The sequence below is a fragment of the Oreochromis niloticus genome, linkage group LG11 (genome assembly GCF_001858045.2).
Source record: "Oreochromis niloticus isolate F11D_XX linkage group LG11, O_niloticus_UMD_NMBU, whole genome shotgun sequence".
NCBI classification, from domain to species: Eukaryota; Metazoa; Chordata; class Actinopteri; order Cichliformes; family Cichlidae; genus Oreochromis; species Oreochromis niloticus.
This window is the reverse complement of record NC_031976.2, coordinates 12,037,529-12,057,178: the sequence shown is the minus strand read 5'-3', so window position 1 is coordinate 12,057,178 and position 19,650 is coordinate 12,037,529. Positions and strand designations below refer to the sequence as shown.

The following is a 19,650-nucleotide window of genomic DNA, read 5'->3' as shown; positions in this document are numbered from 1 at the left end:
TGGTGTATAATATATATCGAAATGTGTCACCTCTGCTAATCTGCTCCAGAGTTTTGGACTATCCCAAAAAATCAAGCCTTCGTTGGCTGAGATATGCACCCTCATGTATGAGGTCACTAAAACACTGTTTAGACCAGAACCTTTTTTTTGATCACTCATGGTGTTTCTGAGACGTTCAGAAACGTTTTCTGTCATATTCTCTCTTAGCAGTCAATAAATAAATACATAATAAATAGACTGCCCACTCAACCTGACAAATACACCCTATCTAAAAAAGATAAAACTCGCTGGGGACGACAAGGGATGTATCTGGAAAGACTGCTGAGTGAGTGAGATTCTACATTGGACTTATTTGTGGATGTGAGAGGGATTTTTTTAGTCTGTCACTCTGTGTTAGCCCTGTGATCGACTGGTAATTTTATTTTCTTTCTTTTCTGCCTCCATATTAATCTTTCCCTAAAGTTTTCATAAAATGTAGGCGTCTCTAATAAAGGATCAGACCAACTACAAGAAAAACCATGACAATAAAAGTGGCCTGATCTCTTTTGCTCCTCGTGTAAGTAAATGGGAATCGTAAAAAAACAAATTTTAAGTAAACACACAAAGTGGACCCAAATGCAGCCATGTGTGCTGGAGTAAAAGGCTCTGTTGCTCTTTGTTTCAAAGCCCTAAAGAGATTTTCTGCATTCAAATCCAGCCAGTCTCTGTGCTTAGATGGCAAATTAGGGTTAGGTAAATGTCTGAACTTGAATCTTATTCAATGTGACAGGCTACTGACCTCTGTCTCTTTCACAAGTCTAAGTTATTGGTCCAAATGACTGAAGTGCAGAAGAAGATATTAATGAAATAATAAATGAAAATATCAGCAGAAGGCAAAAGAGCAAAGGACTTTCAAACTGGATCTGTTAAAATAAAACGGTGCCTTGGTGTGGCCAGCCATTCTGAAATATTTAACTGACTCAGGATAATGAGCCAAACATGTGAAGGGAAAATCCACCAATTATCATCATAAAGCTTCATAATTCACAATGCAAGGCCATATCAAACTTAGTTTTATATCTAACGTATCTTCTTAGGTTTTTCTTGGCCTGGATTCTACAAAAACCATGGTTATAGAATGAATTTATGATATATTGATTAGGAGTTAGAGCACCTAAGCTGCTCCTCTAATAACTAATGACCCAGCATTACATAGTGACCCACATAGTGAATCAAACAGCACAGTATGGAAAAAAAATCAGTAAAGTGCACTCAGCTTTTATTTTTAACATCAGTGTGTCTCATGAAAAGTGTGAGCTGGGGGACACCAAGATATATGTAAAGAAATATACAAATATATTTAATGTATGAAAAAATTAAACAGCAAAGTAGAATGCATAGACAGCAAATAACCACATTCACACAAAGCATACAAGGCGAACTCCCAACTCTTGAGCCATGATCGCCATAGAGGCTACCATCATTCAATAAACTCCAGTACATCAAAGTCTCCAGTGTACTTTTAATTTATTAGCATATGCAAATGATGTTGACTAAGAGTTTTTATTCACAGTCATTCTTTGATGATCAGCTTTTCCTCAGAGTAAGTGCTTCCCTCAAGTGGACAAACTGAAAGTACAGGTATCTAACCTACTGTTAAAAGCATATGCAGTTCCTCCATTAGTGAGCAGCTCATCGTCAGGCTGAAAGCCTTCAAAAGCAGGCATAAAAGTGTAAACCATACTGTCATAATGGAGCAGAGAGAGAAAAATGTCAGTGCCATTTAGCAAAACATGGCACCGACTGGCTACAATGCACCATCATTTCCATGTTTTGCACTTCATTTCATTCGTTTTCCTTCCACCTGCGGCTGAGATGAAAACATGTTTACAGATTCAAAATCAATAGGTGATACTAAATTACTCATCATCACAATTTCAAGTTCAAGTGGCTTGTGTGTTTATTATAATTAGATTTTAATGATCATGTGATTGTAATGACTGTTTTTTTTCTTTTCTATAATTAGCATCACTTATTAAAAAAAATCACATCATCAGAATTGGTACAGGTGATTTTTGTGATGTTGCACTACATAAATTTAGAATTATAATATTTCCAAAATAAAAGTGCTCTAAAATTTTACAAAATACCAGTCTTATTTATCAAGCTAAGAGAACAACTTATTTAGATGTAAATGAGCTCATTGCTCTTTGTCTGCCTGATTTTACTTGTTATCTACACACACACATACACTAATTTTAAGTAAGTAAGCAAGATTTATTTGGCCTGTGGTCACGAATAATTTAACGCAGGAGAAGAAATTATTCAAAGCATCTAAAGCGAATAGATCAAACAGATTGTCTCTTCATATCTGTTAGCATTTTCAGCTTCTCTTCCTCTTTTTAACCAACAGAACAAAGGACTAAAGTATTGATTTGAAACATTTGCAACAGTATTATCTCCAGACCTTGGCTGAGTCCAGCTCTCACTTTAGTTAGCCTGGTTAAAAAATAGAAATGGTTGCAGTATCTATTATCAGTCTGTCACATCTTGCAAAGTCTTGATTTTATTTCTTCTTTTATTCCTTTGATACAATAGTGGTCAAATCATCTTCGGTTTCTTCCCCACCTAAAAGCACAGACACGTTGTATATTAACTGTCAGTCTATTTATTCTTCTCAGTCATTTGTTGTGCTGATAAATGTAATCATTACTCACCGAAGCATTTCTCGAAGGACTCAGATTTGACCAGGAAGGTGTATAACAAAGCTGCCACTAATAGGACTCCAAAGAATCCCCCAATGATACAGCCAATGAGAAGGACATTGGTTGCACCAGTATCTAGGCATAAAGTAAAAATAAAAACAACATGAGTGCAAAACAGGACACCGGCATGTAAAGGAAACTTTATATGCTGTCTCAACTATGCAGGCTTTTCGTGGTCTCTGCAGATTGAGGCAGCCTTGTTGCATCGTGTTTAAGTGAGGTCTGACCTTCCAGAGGGCATCATTCGTTTTCCCCTTATGGCATCAAGATCACTATATCTAAGATTATAACCAGTGTATCTGGATCCTATTGTATTCAAGTCATGCCATGAACATAGATATGATGAAGAAGGCTTTCAGTTTAAGGCATTGTTCAGAGATGAGCACCTCCCTGTAGTTTGTGTGCTCAGAAATGTTCATAAATCTCGATGCCCATTTATGGATGACCTGGATCATGTAACCAGAGCAACCCTAGTCTCGGTGGTTGCGGGCAATGATATCCTGTTTTCATGTTTCATGTTAAAAATAGATTCAGCCTAGTTTTAGTATGGTAGAAACCTGAATTAATTGCGAATATAATATTTACATAAATCAACACTAATCAAAGTAAATACTTTAGAAATCAGAATTGTACCTGATTATGTAATCTATGTGTGTCTGTATGTGTGTGTGTGTTTGTGTGAATTTAACTGAAAAGGCTGAAAAGACGCATTGCTTATTACACTTTCACTTTGTCACAAGGTGCGTCCTGCTTTGAGGTAGGTAAAACTATATGCTCTCTATGTGTGGCCCTCCTCTTTTCTGCCTCACTCAGCCCTCTACTTCCTGGAGAGATTGAAAATGAACACTGACAAAAAGACCCTGAATACAAAGCTAAAGGGTTAAAATGACTGTAAATTAATGAAATGCTGCTAAATTGAAGTTAATATTGAAGAAACAATTTGAGTTTTAGTGGTAGAGGCACAATATATGCAAAAAAAATGATCACTTAAACTTGTTGCCATAAAATGTGGAAGCTGCATTGCCCATTGTCTGCAGACAGTCACTAGAAAGCCCAGGATGTCCTCTTGACAGTACAGCAGGACTCAATAGACTGCATAAATCTTTTTGGACACAATGGTCTCAGACTTGTGAGGACAAGAATTGACAGAGTAATGTTGAGGTCCTACAATTTAGAGAGAAAACCCAAGAGTCAGATGATCCCCTTTGAGAAAGAACTAGGAGATGGTGGGGAGGAAGAACCCCCTTTTAACGGTAAGAAACCTCCAGCAGGAAACACTCAAAGAGGGGCAATCATCTGTCCATCAGATTAAACTGCAGCTACTCAAAGGTACAAATAATGAACACTGACAAAAAGACACCTGAACCCAAGAGACTACTGGATTGAGTTAAACTGAAGACATGTAATTGTTGTATCATGGTTCACCAAATCACATCAAATAAAAACAACGTTAGGCAATGCACTTAGTTTTACTGTATTTCAATACTTCACCATAAACATGCAGGACGGCAGAGAGCGCTTTTGGGTTACTCAGCTGCTGACAAACTACTCTTGTGCCGTTGTTGGGGAAGGCAGTTCCCAGGAGAGTCCACACAGCCAGCGACTCTCCATTCTTCATTTCACAACTTCCATAGAGAGCCTGAGGACGGGGACAGAAGAGAGAACGGAGACGGAATAAGGGATTCAAAAGTGCTTCAAAAGAAGGCGTTTTCACAGGGTCATGTCGACACAATCTTAACACACGTAAGATGATAACAATATGAAAAGTTCCTGGGTCGTTTGATGGGGATGAGTTTAAAATGTACTAAAATGCAAACATGTTAAACTCATGATTGAATATCCTGTTCATTTTGTGAGAGATGTGCATGAAGCGTCTTTTAAAAACATCTGAAATGCACATTCAGCCGCTTGCAGTGAAAAAACCAAATATGTAGACACGCTTAGAAAATAAGCACAGTTCTCTTTGAAGGCTGCTGTAACTTTATTGTAAATGTGACTTGGTTCCACTTTGGTTTCTTAGAAAAGCTTTGTCATCCTGGTTCCTCGATGTGGACATCCTGTTTCTCCTTCTTCAGAAAGACTCCTTGTAACATGTAATCTAATAGCAGCTGTTTCCTCATAGAAAAAAAAAACAAGTCAGAAAACAACTGAATACAGAGTCACATGGTCACTCCCCCCTCCCCTAGCTCTCTCACCTGGGGGATGTCTTCCACATGGCCACCTGGGCAGGTGAGGCTGTAGTTGTGATTACTCCCGTACAAGGTGAACGTGAGGTTCGGATGCGCTTCGGGCACGCCACAGTGAAACACTGCAGACTCTCCCACACCCACTGAGATGTTAGATGGTTGTGTGCTGTACTTGAGAGTGTCAGTGCTCGGAGCTTTGGTGGTGGTGCTAGCAGTACTCAAAGTTGTGTTTTGAGCTGTAGCAGTGATTGGGTGATCAATGCATGCGTGTGTGTGTGTGACAGAGAGAGAAGGAAGAAAAATGATCAGGTAAAAAGTCAAAAATTGCAATTTAACAAATGCACTGCTAACCTAAATATATTAGTAATTTACATTTGGTAAAACTAAAGAGTTTTTAGTAAAAAAAATTGTTATAGAAAGTAAATAACATCAAAGTTATTTCACAAAATAAATACAAAACAAATATCCACCCACAGAGTCACACCTCTTCTCCTAAATGTATAACTAGCCTAATGACCGGAGTGAATTGGATGGAAAGATTTGCAACAACGGAATGAGGAAGCGTGAGAGAGGAATGTCTCAGTGACTGCAAAGTATATTTTGGAAGTCATGGATGTGGTTGGTTTACCTGAGGAAGGTGTGCTGATCTGGAGCACAGTCAGAAACAAGCACATCAGAGAAAGTGCCCTTCTGCTCCTCATTTCTCCATCCATTTTCTTCTTCACTCTAGTTCCAGTCAGTAATCTGCAAACAACAAAAACTTTGTAAAACTTAAAAGAAGTTTGGTGAATGCAAAACCAGGTTACACGGGTGCCTGTGTGTGGGAGTGAGTAGAGATAACCAGTTATTTATGCAACAATTCTTTTCATGTCTTGATGCATTCTCAATCATCCAGGAAAGTAAATCTCCAAAAATTGAATCTGTTCATCTGGACGTAGCGTTTTGTGGGAGAAACGTTTCGTCACTCATCCAAGTGACTTCTTCAGTCTCAGCTGACTGCAGGTTTCCCCAAACCTTATAAACAGTACATCTGCATAATGACTGAAACCAGCCCACTGAAGGAACAATGGGCTGTGGGGTCAGTTCCTTAATCATAACCTGACATGACCTCACAGCCCATTGTTCCTTCAGTGGGCTGGTTTCAGTCATTATGCAAATGTACTGTTTATAAGGTTTGGGGAAACCTGCAGTCAGCTGAGACTGAAGAAGTCACTTGGATGAGTGACGAAACGTTTCTCTCACTAAACGCTACGTCCAGATGAACAGATTCAACTTTTGGAAATTCTTTTCATGGGTGTAGTGCAGCTGTAGATGAACACTGTTCTAGAATTAGATATAGCAAATTGAGAGTGTTGACAACAACATAATTTTAAAAATACTATAAATTAAACGCACACACAAACTTAAATGCTGCTCTATGTCACCTGAGCAAATGACATACTTTTTTTCATTTTAGAAAACATATGAATTTCAAATGAAATTACTTACAATGACCAAAAAACGAACTGGAATTTCCCAGTCAGCTCTACAGAAAGCTTCCTTATTTGAAGATTGTTTGACAGCGCTTCTTTAAAAAGAATATCCTATTTATTGCACAGATGCGGTACTAAGACGCAGAGACACTGAAGACCAGCCGCTGTGACGAACATCTGCGCCCACTGTCCATAACAGTGTCACTGTCTGCACACTGCTTACGCTTCGCTGCTTTACTTCTTTCTGCTTCATCCGCTCACTTCAGAAGTTCAGGACAACAGGGCACTTTTAGGAATGTGGAAGACTTCCTTATGTGCAAGGTGCATTGATGAAAACAAGTAACAAACAGGTTATGCAGGCCCAGCCTGAACCAATTATAGCTGGGGCAAACGTCAGGTTCGCGCGCACACACACACACACACACCTACACACACACACACACACACACACACACACACACACACACACAAACAAATGTGTTAAACCTGTCTTCTTTGTTCTCCCTCCAATCAGTGATGCTTCTCTTTGAATGGTTTAAAAAAGGCACAAAGGACAAAGTTCATGGTAAATGATCGTGACCTGCCAGAAATGCCTTGCTTCTTTTTGAGGGTTTTCTTCATTTTTACGTTTTGGTGTTTGGCCGGATGGAAAAAATAAAGGAGGGACATTTGTTTTCAAAGTTGTCATATTTACATTACAAAGTGAGGGTAATAACAGAAATGGAAGTTGAACTAATGAACCACAAGTTCCTCATCTGCCAGCTTTTAAAAAAAATCTTTAAAAAAAACAAAGTGAATAATTAGTTATAAATAAATGATTATTTACTGTAACTTATTTATGAATTGGTTTCACAATCTTATTAAATTAGTTTAAGGCCAAAATAAAACCGTTCTGTCTTCTGTTTTGTTGTTTTTTCACATGACTTTAAATTGTCATATTGTTTGGTGATGAGTCATAATGGAGGATGGGTGAGAGACCTCTGAGCCCTCCCTCTGTCTACATCTCGAGTTCCTGCGGAGGTCTGAATGCGACTCTACAGACCAGAAAGCAGAAATGTGTAGCTGTGGTCTACTGTATCAGCTGTAACCTCAAGATTTCAAAGCTGTTGTGGAAATATTGCAAATTGTATTGATGTGGAGATGATGATCGCAGTGCTGCTGCTCCTGACTGTGAAGTCAGGTAAGAAGATTCTTTATCAACTGAGTTTTAAGATAATATACAAGCTTGGATTGGAATAAACCTTCTTTTGATTGCAATTCTAGGCTTTTTTTTTTTTAAAGTATACTTAGTAATTAGTAATTCTGTTATGTCTACACTGCATGGGGCTGCTTTTACTTTCTAAGAGCCAAAGAGTGAATGTGGAACATGAGGAGAGAAAATAACACAGTTGTTAAGCTGACTGTACCTGCTGATGCATCAGACAGGAATAAATAAACAGATGAGACAATAAGTAAAGATATTATTCTTAAAGCAGGTACTTTCCAAGATTCAAATTTTTACAACCCAACCATCTTTTTTTTTCTTCAAAGTTTCACTTTGATGTTTTAGTCTTTCAGTTGCTAACGTGTAGCAGAGGAAGAGTTAAATGCTGTTTCAGGGTGTGTGATTTTCAGTGACTGCAGACACTCAAATACAAAAACATACTCAGTGGGATTTTAAGAAAACTTTATCAACCTCTTTGAAAGTTAAAAGGCAACAAATGAGCAAGAAAAAACATTGATGAGGATGAGAACAGCAATATTATTCTCCTTACATTTTATCAGAATTGATTGTAACCCATCATATATGAAAAGCTTGGTATAGAGCTGCCAGAAGAATATTATCTGATAGAAATTAGACAGTCACGTCCCAAAAAGGAAACACACCCAACCAATACTTTGTCTTGCAGCTTCTTAGCTGTTACCATGGTTTCAAAAATGGACATTTTTTTGAGGAAATGCATATCGGCTATTGGATTAAAGGAACATACTTACTTTTCTACTCTGTACTCGAAACACGTACCCAGTTTCCACTGTGGAAGTTCACGTGCACATTTGAGTATTTGCATTACACGCACTGCTGGCAATCATGTAATCGGGTGATTTCCCCAGATTAACGGACTTTTTAAGTATCTGTCAGGTCAATGTTCGGTTATTTGTTTCAGTCTAAAAACCAACACAAAATTATTACAAGAAAAAGCTGCAGTTAGTGGAGGCTGAAAAAGTGTGAACAGCAGAGTGACCTTCGCCTTCTTGTTGTTGCCTTGTTTTGACAACTTCACTTCCTCGTTTTTTTTGTAAAAAGTAAAAAAACCACTGTTCAGCAGTTAAATTCAATTTCCCCTTTATGTCTTGTCTTTGAATTCTACATAATGAGAAAAGAAACTAACAAAATATGTTCTGTCGTTTTCATCACCTGTCAGCAGGAACTCTGAGCGCTGCTTGGTCCGTGACATTTGAAAACCCAGATCTTTGTGCTGTAAAGGGATCATCTGTGACTTTTAGGTGCATATACAACTACACAGATGGGGAAACTGTTAGAAAGACTGGATGGTACAAGGGACATTTAAAAAATGACATCTGGAAACGGGTTGAGCTTTCAGACCTTCCGTCTTATCACCATCGTTATGAATATCTCGGCGACGAGCAGCACAACTGTAGCCTGGCAGTTCATGACCTGCAGGTTAATGACACAGGATATTACTACTTCCACTTTGGCACGGATACGATAGGAAGGCGTAGTAAAACTTCTGTGTATCTGACCGTCTCAGGTAAGGTGATTTTACATTAAACGATACTCTCCAGACTTAATGTTTCCAGCTTCTTCTTCTTTTTTAAAAAATATTTCTGTTTATTGAACTGACCCACATCCAGAGGTGAGAGCCACAGTGCAGCCGGAGAGAGTGAGAGCTGGAGAAAAGGTGACTCTTGAATGTGCAACATCGTGCCAAAACGGAAGCACAGTCTGGTTCAAAGATGGACATCCAATGACAAAAACATTGTCGTGGGCGCAGGCAGAAGACACTGGGAAATATTCATGTACTGTCAAGGGGCATGAGTCAGTGCAGTCACACCCTGTTGCTCTGGATGTTCAGTGTAAGTAGATGAAGATAATATTGGTTGTTGCAAGCTGAGTTTTTACTCATACAAGACAAAGTGCAAACAGTGACTTTGTTTAAGGCAGATTCTCCACTGAACGTGTCTGCTGAGGTGAGTCAGGCTGGCCTCCTGTCAGTGGGCAGCAATGTGAATCTGACCTGCAACAGTGCCGCTAACCCTGAAGCAGACAACTACACCTGGTACAGCTCCAGCTCCAGGCTTCAGGTGGCCTCGGGCCAGGTGCTGTCTCTTCCCTCTTTGGAGGTGTCCCACAGTGGAGTGTATCTCTGCCAGGCCGGGAACAGTGTCGGAGAAAGCAACTCGACGGCGGTCCTGCTGGAAGTGGGAGAAACAAAGAGTGAGTCTGTCAGGCGAGTGGGCATAACCTATTGTTCGAATGATGCAAATTAGTAGTAGATATTTCATAAAATTCTTTGCAGAGGAAACTGTGCATCCTTGCTAGGTTCATTTGTCATTTTCTCCTAATTTTCTTAACAGTTAATCGTGTTATCCTTCTTGTTGGTATTGGAGTCAAAGTGGTTTTGATCCTTTTCCTTACACTGATTATTATCTGGGTTCGGTAAGTGAAGTCATACCAACTACTCATAATTTAGCAGCAGCTGGATGATTTTGAATGTTTTTGTGCTGTGTTTGCAAACTTCTCTTGTTTCCTTGTTGAAGGAAGGGGTGGTGTCATCCTGCTGGGGACAGTGAGGTGAGAAGGACGACACGTCGGACTCGGGTCTGTTTGAAAACAATTATAACCGTCTCTCACAAAACGTCTAATGTTGTCCTTTTATGTTTCAGATGGACAGCCATGATTATGAAAACATGAAAATGCGAAATCGGTAAAAATAACCCAGAAAACAAGAATCCACACATACTATTACCATTTGCTAAATGTTGTCAGTACAAAGGCAGTAGACTTTAAAGCAAGTTTTAGAGATAGGAGACATTTTACGAGAGTTTGAACTTATTTAAGAGATCAGAGGTCTAAAGTAATATGATATTTAGAAAATCCATATACAGCAAGTAAAATTAGTATTGAATATAATATAATATGTAACTATTGAATACGTCACCAATTCAGTAAGTAAATATACTTCCAAAGGTGCTATTGTCACTAAACCCATCAAATCCACACGTTATGTAATATTTTGCACAAAAGCCTTTGTTGGTGATGACAACTTCAAAATGCCTCCTATATAAAGAGAAACTAGTCGCATGCATTGCTCAGGTGTAATTTTGTCCCATTCTTCCACACAAGCAGTCCTGATGGTTCACTAGAGCCCTTCTGTGAACTCTGACCTTTAGTTCTTTCCATAGATTTTCACTTGGATTCAGGTCAGCTGATTGGCTGGATCATTTTAGCAGCTTTATTTTCTTCCTCTGAAACCAACTGAGGGTTTCCTAGGCTGTGTGTTGAAACGTCCACCCTCGTTTCATCTTCATCATCCTGGCAGCAGATACATTTTTTCATTCATCCGTCCTTCAGTTATATTAAGCATGTTGGTATAGTGTTGTTGGGGTGATATATGTAGTGTCTTTTAATCTCCAAACATGGTGTGTATTATGGCATCTAAAGAGTTTTTCCAATTTTGTCTCCTATGACCAGACTGTATTCTCCAAGTATTTCACAGGCTTGTCTAAATGTTCTTTATTAAACTTTAAATGTGTTTTAGCACGGGTTTTCTTCAACAGTGGAGCTTGCGTGGTGAGCGTTGAAACACTTGTAACTGCTGTTTTTTCCACGTCTTTCAGTAGCTCTCCACATGTGCTCCATGGCTGTTGGACAACTCTTCTGATAATTCTTTTTATTCCTTTTACTGAAATCTTGCAGGGAGCGCCTGATCATGGCCGGTTTAAGGTGAAATGATGTCCTTTCCACTTCCAGATTTCAGCCCCAACGGTGCTCACTGGAACCCTCAGTAGTTTTGAAATCCTTCCATAACCAAAGCCGTCAGTATGTTTTGCAACAATAAGGTTGCAAAAGTTACGAGAGAGCTCACTGGTTTTACCATCATGAGATGTTTCTTGTTTCACACCTGGGTAGTAACACACCTTTTTAAAGGCCACCAGTTGGGACTGAACCAGCTGATATTAATTTGCACTAAGTGGCAGCATTGCTTTCTAATTACTGATAGATTTCCTCTGCTGCTGTGACTTTCCACATCTTTTTGCATCTCTCTTTCTTCCTGTGTTCAATATTTTTTCCCTGTGTCATTTCTCATTATTACACCTAATGGACATCTGTGGTTTGCTTTCTTTGCATGTGTGGATTGGATGGGTTTTTACTGACATCTGGTGAGAATTTCATGCCAATAGCACCTTTAGAAACATATTTACTTAGAAAATTGGTGACATGATGAATACTTATTTTACCTGCTGAATCAGCCCTTATATGTTGTCAATAAAAACAATGGCATTTAGAAATGTAGTTGTAAATAGCTCTATATAGCGTTAGTCACTTTTACCTTGGAGGAGAGGTCAGCAGTCATGTGACATGAAATTTGAAATCTTCATACAGTACTTTCTATATGTTGCCAATATGCACCACACTGGCAGGAATTATAGTCTCTACTTTATAAGGATTTTTATCTTTGTCCAATAAATGATTAACTTGACCTAGAAGACCTTGGTGGATGTAAGCCAAATTTGAATGGATGGTTAAGATGACCTCACTCTGGAATCAATTCAGATTTTTAGCTGTCAGACAGAATGACACGCACAGAAAACATAACAGGGTTATGCAGAAAGAAAGAAGAAGAAGCTGAGCTGCAAGGTTGCCTTCGTTAATACTGGTTCATTGTTCAATGTAACAGCGAAGCGGAGGAAGAAAATATAAATGATGTAAATGATATAAATGATGTTTAATTCAGCAATTGAGGCCCACAAGCCTAGGTGTGAATAGGAATTCTCCTGGGTGAAATTGAGAGGACATGTGATCACTTTAAATCTTCCTTCACACCAGTGTGTTATGTTAGCCACATTGTTGATGCGTGGACATATGACTTTCATTGGTTACAACAGTTTCTGCTCCCCCTTCAGTTTACAATAAGCATATGCATTCTCTTCTGCTCACAGGTCACATGACACTGTGGCTGGAATTGTTAAGGTTAATATTATAAAATGTTCAGTGTTAAGTGTAACAGAAGCTTGGATAAATATTGGCTGCCATATATGCTATATAAAGACTATTTTTGTAAAGCTTGTTGCCTTTTCATCTGCCTCTGACTCTTCTTTTTTTTAATTATTATTTTTTTATTTTGAACTTCAGTTTGACTTTTAAAAAGGTCCAAAGTTTTGGTCTCACTGCAGTTTGCTGGATGCTTTTCAGAATAAATTTCAGCTCGTCAGCATTTAATGAAATTATGAGTTGACACTGACAACACAATACAAGCTCTACAGATCACATGAAAACATCAAATAGCTGCAAAAATGTGTAATAAATGCAACTTATTACAGCTAAGGGTCACATGTGCAAAACTGTCTCTTTGGATAGCTGTTAATGAGACACTTTATTGTTTATTGAAATAACTTTACACGTCACATCTCACTTTAATATGGCAAATCAAACAAAAGCAAAATCCTAAAATAGTGCACTTTTTAGATGACTGTCCGGGTGTTAGAGTCACTGTCCTCTTGGTTTTCATCCTCTCCCACTTCTCCTCATGCTCTGCTCAGTATCTGCTGAAGCCTTATCGCTCTCAGGAGTTTACTCAAAGCCACACAAACAGGATCCAGTTGGACTTGCCAGCAGCACTTAATTGGATTATCATCTTCACTGTCATCATCACTGGCAGGCCTTCAGTAATAACTTCTTCAATGTTTTCTACTTCTGGACATTGCTTGTACAGTACCCGGTGCACTTTGTGCTGTGTGGTTACAGTCCTGTGTGAGGAAGTGTTAGCGAGATCTCCGGATGTCGCCTGAAGTCGACTTATGCAATGAACCATGGAGGATATTTAAATTCACATCTGTTATTGCAACACTCCAACAAACTGAAGCGAATAACATAAAATAATAAAATACAAATACAAATAAAATAAACTTAAAAACAGTAATAAATAAATTTGAGGTCATGGGAAGGGGTGACATTTGTTTCCTATCTTCTTTGTTTTAGAATAAAACCTTTTCTTAGAGATGCATCACTTAATTCCCAACTGCAGTACTAGACTTAATCCTAAAGAAGAAATGCATTTAAACTAATGGAACACAAGCGGGTGAAATACATTCTGACGGTGCTCCATTTGTTCCCTTCTTTCTGAAAATGAAACAAAAGCTCAGGTCAGTGCTTTGAAATCTGCCGCATCCTGCTTGCTTGAATGAACATTGATGTTTATCACATGAGCTGCACACGCTCGCAGCTGGTGGGAACCGGTGTCATAATTTGATTACCACCTTAGATTTCAGCCATAGTGTAATAATCAATTAAAGTTAATGTGATGTGGTCTTACTTTGGGGTAAGTGATGTTAGTAACCACACAGGAGGAGCTGAAGAAAAATATTAGCCGTGTGTGTGTGTGAGAGAGAGAAATGTACAGAGGTCTGTTGTTGGTGCATGCACTGCACTGTGGGTAAGACACTAGGTAGAATAAAGCTTGATTTCACTGACTCTTTAAGGTTCTGACGCAGTTGCAGTGAGCACGTATGACTGACGTCTGGCTGACTTCTGTTTCCTGAAAGCAAAAAGAACACAAAATTTTAAGACTAAAGACATTGTCATTGTAAAAACAGTCACTTTTCTTGTTATATAAGGAATTGAATTCATTAATTTATTCTTTCAGTCATATTTAAACCTACTGTTTAAGTAATAACTAATTTGGTCCCTTAAGTGATCGAAGTCAGTAACCAATGAATCTACCTCAGAGATTTAACTAAACTAAACTAGACTTCTAAAAAGGTATTTGATATATGAAACTAAAACTAACAGCAATCATTACATATTGTATATTCAAACTTCAGGCCATAACATTTTTATGCATTGGTGACGGCTCAGCAGAAAATATTTAAAAAAACAAATATGATTATTTAAGATCAAAGAGACCCAAGTCTTGAAAATGAAAATATGCACTTATTTAACTAAATCATTTTCAGTGTTGTAGTTACAGTACTATGTAGAAACGTCGGTATTTTGTTATTTTGTGAAACAGCAACCGACTGATATTTTTGTTGTTGTGGTGCAATTTATCATATTAGCTCAATCCAGCATGAAAGTCGAATGAAAATGGCATTTTCTTCATTTTTGTGACTAAGAATTACAGATTAAAAAGTATTCTACATGCTTTATTTTGTAGTATTGTGAAAATCAGCTACACACCATTGAGAAGTCATAGTTGTCTTTTGCAATGTGAAGTTGTTTTAAATTAATATGTGCTCAAATATGGGACTTTGCTGGAGCGTTGTATTATTTTTTTTTCATATTTTAATGAGCCAGTACTCAGAATTTTTTATGTATCCATCCTAAATTACAGATGCTTATTCATGTTGAGGGTAAGAAATATTTCAGTGTTTTATCCTTAATAGTCTTTGAGATATTCATGTTGAAACATTGCCTCAGATTTCAATGTGAGGAAAAAAAGGTTTGAAAGTGAGTCAATGAACCATTTTCAAAAAAATATATCTTGAAAACTATCTGATATATGAAATTAAAATTTCACAGGACTCCTTATATAGATTCAAACTGATGGTTGAGCAGAAATCTTGTGTTGATTTGAGATGGAATGACCCAAGATAATTGATTTATTTATCCTTTTGGTCATATTTAAACCTAACCTTTAAGTAATAACTCGTTTGCTTAAATGATTCACACCAGTAACCAATGACTCTACCTGAAGCAATGACCACTCTCATTTGATTTTAATGAAATTATTTTGCACATATTGTGCACCAGCCCAGCTAAAGGGACTGAAGTGAATTATGATGAAAGTGACTGGTTGTAAAACAAACCAAACATACCACCTTATGACACAGATGGCTATGACTACAATAGCCAGAAGGATTCCAATGAACACTCCAGCAATCACCCCTTTTCTTTTTCCAGAGAGGGGTGGGATCACAGCTGCAGTAGACAACAAAATACACATTAGTAACACTTTATGTTTGAAAAAACTGGATATAATGATATTGTGTTGGTAAAGTTTGCGCTGCTGTTATATAGTAAGAGCTGCCTCTTCATACACCTACCTCTGGAGCCTCTGAGCATTATACTGGAAGTCTGAGATCCATGTCTGTTTCGTGCCACACAGCAGTGCTGCCCAGATTCCTTGGTGGTGATGTTGGCACTGCTGGATGTCTGGCTGCTTCCTGTGGGTGTAGCTACGGTTCGTCTGCCTTGATGAAAGCTTTTGTCTGCGTCACTGAGACATGCTGCACCCTGGTACCAGATGTACGTGTGCACGGGCGGGTTAGCATCACTGCTGCAGGTCAGAATCATGGGGAGCTCGTAATCTAGCTGTCCAGCAGGTGACACTGAGACGGTTGTGTTTCGAGGAGCGTCTAGACAGGAGAAAGTACGTTAAAGATGAGTTAAATCTTCAAGTGAGTTTGATTCAATTCAAATCAGTTTTATTTATATAACACCAAATCACAACAACAGTTGCCTCAAGGCGCTTTTTATTGTAAGGTAAAGGCCCTACAATAATACAGAGGAAATAGAGGAAATAAAAGCACTGTAAGAACACTGCATGTTTCCTTGTTACAAGAGGTTAACCCAGGCTTAATGCGGAAGTTTCTTACTTTCAGAATTTCTCTAGAGTCTGAGTTAAAATGCTTTGTCAGCAGCACATATTTTAAGCTTGATTTTGATTTTGTTTCTGCTCTTTGGAGTTCTGTGTTTCAAAACAAGCTTAATAAATAAACAGGTGAATGACCTCGTGTATAAATGTTGATCTGATTTTTACATTTATAACAAAAGCTTGACTTACACTGCACATCAACTGGTAGTATGGTTGAGTTATGCACTTTGGCTCCAGTTCGCATCTGACAGTAGTAGCTGCCAGAGTCATCTGATGTAACTTTACTAATATTCCACACCTGTCCAGTGTGTGTTACGCTGGCACTTGTGCTCTTGTACCAAATCACATTGGCCTGTGGCTCTGCAGGGCTGCAGCAGGCCAAACGTAAGGTTGCACCCTCTGTGATGCCCCTGGGTGGACTTGCTAAGGCTGTGACTGCACTGGGGGAGTCTGAAGAAAAAAAGAAAACAGAAACAGACAAAGGACATATGTGGTGAGATTATTATTTCATATATTCAAATGGAAAAGATAATTGTGATTTACAAAAAGCTAAAAGTCTACAACTTTTAGCTTTCTGCAGAGCAAAGAATTATCCTAACAGTTAACTAGTTCATTTTTGTTAATGAGGACAGTATTCAAGGAACAAGCTCTGAAGCTGAAAAACAAATCCAAAGTAAAAAAAACAGTTCCTATAACGACAACTGGAGGTTGACTCTAAAAGTGAGTCAGTCTCCAGAGGTGCACATATAAAAATGCGCAATTTTAGAGCAGAAGGAAGTACACTTACAGCCTGGTGTCTGTAGTCTTTAGGTACCCGTCCAACAATGCAACAACCAAAATACCACATTTGAGTCTAAAAAAAGTTGTTGGAAGCCAATGGGTGGAATGATTTATATACCATTTGTACATGCCTATTTTCTATTTAAATGTAGGTGGAAACTACTATGAATGCTTTCTATTCCTTTGTTTTTTGGGGCCATATCACTATTACATGTGATATTATGTATGTACTGTGGGAGGCCTCTCCTTTAATTTCTTTATAGAACCACAGTTTTAGACCAGCAGTTTTAAAGGACAGGACTCTGATGTTCTCACATGCATGCACAACCAGACATGCTATACCAAGACATAGAGCTGAAAGGCTCGGATTAAAGCACACACGCAGGGAATGTGTTTTAATTTAATGCTAAACACTATTATTCCACAATGTCTTAACATAGTTATATAGCTATTTGCTGTCATTTCTCACACCAGCTTTATTTAAGACAGACAAACTCAACTCGATTGCCTCTCAACAGGTTATAATATCTTTTTCTCCCAAGCTCTGCAAATATTAGCCCGTCTTTAATGTTTAGCTCTAAGAGTAATTTGCCTACAACCTCAAAAGCATCAAAGGTTATGAAACAGAGTCTTACGTCAAGATTATTTGAGCCCAACAAGTCGTCAGTTTCACTTCAGCTTCTCATAAATAGCACAAAATGTCAGACAAAGGGATGCACAAAGGAAACTGTTACTGAATATTGCAATGGTGCTAGAAAACACAACAAGCTTTGCTAAGCAGTCATTTAAGAAATACAGGAGAGTAAACTGTAAACGCTGGCTTTAGGCTTGGCTTTAGGTTATTGGACAGTAAATGCTGATCTCTGAATGCTCTGTATTGTGTTTCTAACAACAGGGAATCACACTCAGAGCCACTCATCAAGAAAACAAAATAAGAAACAGAGATATATTCTGTGACAAGGAAGTTAAGCAACTTACAGAAAAGTTGACCAACACATAGCAAAAGACAGAGAAAGACAGACAAAGCCACAACGCACGCAGGAAATAATAAGAAGGGATGTGATCTGTCTGTAATGGTTTGCCAGGTCATACTGATGTGACTCATCCAGGCTATAAAATGATTATGACAACAGGACGAAACTCATAAAAATAGATATAAAATAATGTATCTTTTCTTGCGTACTTTGCAAATCTATAAAAGCTTTTGAATGATGGGGGAACGATGCGTTTGCTGATTGCACAGTATCATTGTTAGCGATGAGAATGATATTTTTACTCATTTAAGGTTCACACCTGCCACCAGGAGCTGTACGCCGGCCTGCTCTGGCATCTTCTCTGTGGAGTGGTTGGTGATGAGGTAAAACACGTAGGTCCCGCTGTCTGACTGCCTTAGATCAGTAATCCTCAGAGAGCAGACCTTGCTTCCTGGTCCTCCCAGGTACTGCACCCTGTTCTGGTAGGATGGATCTGGGAAGATGTGATCACTGTGGTACACGTATCTGACACAGTCAGAGGGACAAGCAGACAGACTTAGACACCTGTGCTCTTTATTTACACCCTCGTGTGCGTTTCTGTGACTTCAACACATCATTATTACCTTGCTGTAATACACCGGCTGTCTTCAAGGCACCACATCTCAGACAAAACCATGTACTTTTGTCCTCCTTCACCTCCTCCACCCTAACAGATACACAGAGCTTTTTTAATCAGTGAATACAGTAAAGTGGAATATTTTCCATTAACTTGACTGTATCTGTTCAAACCACACCCAAAACATCACCTGTAAGCTTAGCATAAGAACTAATTTTGGCTAGTTTTTATCAAAGAACTGACACTTGTTTTTATTCTAACTGCAGTTTTTAGCTCTTCACGCACAGCATAACTGCTAACAATGCCTTCTTTATTGAAATACCTGAGCAGAGGGCCTCCCCTCTCCCCTGGTTTCATTGGAGGTCTGTGGGTAGTCATAGGAACACGGGATTTCTATGGAAGAACCAATCACAGCACAGATGGGACCAGAGGGGAGATGAACTGACCAGTCACCAGCAAGAATACCTGGAATACCAACAAAAAAATCCTAAATTCTAACCATCACTGTCTTTGCGTGAAGCTCGGATACCAGCATGACTGCTGCAGCGCTTTTATATATGTACCTACCTTTCAGAGAGAGTGTGACCAAGAGCCAGCAGCTCTGAGCCATGCCTCCATCCATCTTCTGCCTTCTTTGCTGTCTGTTTAGCTGTGGTGCTCGGATCCTCCCAACTACAGTCATCTACTAGCCTTCTTTGGCTTCACTCTCACCCTGTCTAACAAGGCGTCCACTTCTACTGTTTTGGTAATTCAGTGCATGTAGTTCTATGTGTAAGTCAAATGTTCCAGGTTCCCTTTTATTCTATCTGCAACGAGGAACTAGGACCGTGACTAGGCTTTCATGTCAGTAAAGAGAACTTGGTGTGTGTTTGTGTGTGAGAGCGAGGGTGCCGGCTGGTGGATACTGCATGCGTCTGCTGACTCAGTGACAGTGAGGTCAACGTGTTCAATATAATATACAAAATAACAGCTGACAGTGTTTGTCTCAGTGAGGCTGTGTTTATATGTCGGTGTGTTGAGCTGCGGCAGGTCTGTAGGGGTCCCGAGAGAGCCCTCGCGCTCG

At 38.8% G+C, this 19,650-nt stretch overlaps 3 protein-coding genes across 9 annotated transcripts; 1 reads left to right on the top strand and 2 right to left on the bottom strand.

The window, feature by feature from the left end:
• Positions 1-1,526: 1,526 nt before the first annotated feature.
• LOC100700550 (uncharacterized) lies at positions 1,527-8,706 on the bottom strand. Of its 2 annotated transcripts, none has more exons than XM_025911693.1 (6): positions 8,377-8,706; positions 5,559-5,674; positions 4,940-5,166; positions 4,236-4,383; positions 2,697-2,819; positions 1,527-2,607 (listed from the first exon to the last, which is right to left on the bottom strand). In XM_025911693.1, the coding sequence occupies exons 1-6, from the start codon at positions 8,448-8,450 to the stop codon at positions 2,558-2,560; spliced, it is 738 nt and encodes a 245-aa protein (XP_025767478.1). In that variant the 5' UTR covers positions 8,451-8,706; the 3' UTR covers positions 1,527-2,557. The 2 variants fall into 2 exon arrangements, with proteins under 2 accessions (XP_025767478.1, XP_013125906.1); XM_013270452.3 differs by lacking the exon at positions 8,377-8,706 and adding an exon at positions 6,419-6,695.
• On the top strand, positions 6,866-13,439 carry cd22 (cd22 molecule). Of its 2 annotated transcripts, none has more exons than XM_025911690.1 (8): positions 6,866-7,582; positions 8,808-9,152; positions 9,256-9,477; positions 9,566-9,838; positions 9,979-10,060; positions 10,162-10,195; positions 10,288-10,328; positions 11,321-13,439. In XM_025911690.1, exons 1-8 carry the CDS (start codon positions 7,543-7,545, stop codon positions 11,349-11,351), a joined length of 1,068 nt encoding a protein of 355 aa, XP_025767475.1. In that variant the 5' UTR covers positions 6,866-7,542; the 3' UTR covers positions 11,352-13,439. The 2 variants fall into 2 exon arrangements, with proteins under 2 accessions (XP_025767475.1, XP_025767474.1); XM_025911689.1 differs by having other exon boundaries at positions 8,805-9,152.
• On the bottom strand, positions 12,980-19,451 carry LOC100700272 (lachesin). Of its 5 annotated transcripts, none has more exons than XM_003443629.5 (9): positions 19,155-19,451; positions 18,910-19,052; positions 18,595-18,677; positions 18,291-18,496; positions 16,407-16,667; positions 15,667-15,978; positions 15,439-15,541; positions 14,096-14,159; positions 12,980-13,744 (listed from the first exon to the last, which is right to left on the bottom strand). In XM_003443629.5, exons 1-8 carry the CDS (start codon positions 19,267-19,269, stop codon positions 14,099-14,101), a joined length of 1,284 nt encoding a protein of 427 aa, XP_003443677.1. In that variant the 5' UTR covers positions 19,270-19,451; the 3' UTR covers positions 12,980-13,744; positions 14,096-14,098. The 5 variants fall into 5 exon arrangements, with proteins under 5 accessions (XP_003443677.1, XP_005450690.1, XP_013125903.1 ...); XM_005450633.4 differs by having other exon boundaries at positions 15,442-15,541; XM_013270449.3 differs by having other exon boundaries at positions 12,980-14,159.
• Positions 19,452-19,650: the final 199 nt, after the last annotated feature.

Excerpts from the sequence above, each read along its gene's own strand:
- cd22 (XM_025911689.1), top strand. The coding sequence starts at position 7,543 with ATGATGATCGCAGTGCTGCTGCTCCTGACTGTGAAGTCAG. Across the intron at positions 9,839-9,978 it reads GGAAGTGGGAGAAACAAAGA|TTAATCGTGTTATCCTTCTT; the intron begins GTGAGTCTGTCA and ends TTTTCTTAACAG. Across the intron at positions 10,196-10,287 it reads ATCCTGCTGGGGACAGTGAG|ATGGACAGCCATGATTATGA; the intron begins GTGAGAAGGACG and ends TTTATGTTTCAG.
- LOC100700550 (XM_025911693.1), bottom strand. The coding sequence starts at position 8,450 with ATGCAAATACTCAAATGTGCACGTGAACTTCCACAGTGGAAACTGGGT. Across the intron at positions 5,167-5,558 it reads GATCAGCACACCTTCCTCAG|CTCAAAACACAACTTTGAGT; the intron begins GTAAACCAACCA and ends TCACTGCTACAG. Across the intron at positions 2,608-2,696 it reads GTCCTTCGAGAAATGCTTCG|GTGGGGAAGAAACCGAAGAT; the intron begins GTGAGTAATGAT and ends CTGTGCTTTTAG.
- LOC100700272 (XM_013270449.3), bottom strand. The coding sequence starts at position 19,269 with ATGACTGTAGTTGGGAGGATCCGAGCACCACAGCTAAACAGACAGCAA. Across the intron at positions 18,497-18,594 it reads AGCCGGTGTATTACAGCAAG|ATACGTGTACCACAGTGATC; the intron begins GTAATAATGATG and ends TGACTGTGTCAG. Across the intron at positions 15,542-15,666 it reads AATGCTCAGAGGCTCCAGAG|CTGTGATCCCACCCCTCTCT; the intron begins GTAGGTGTATGA and ends TGTCTACTGCAG.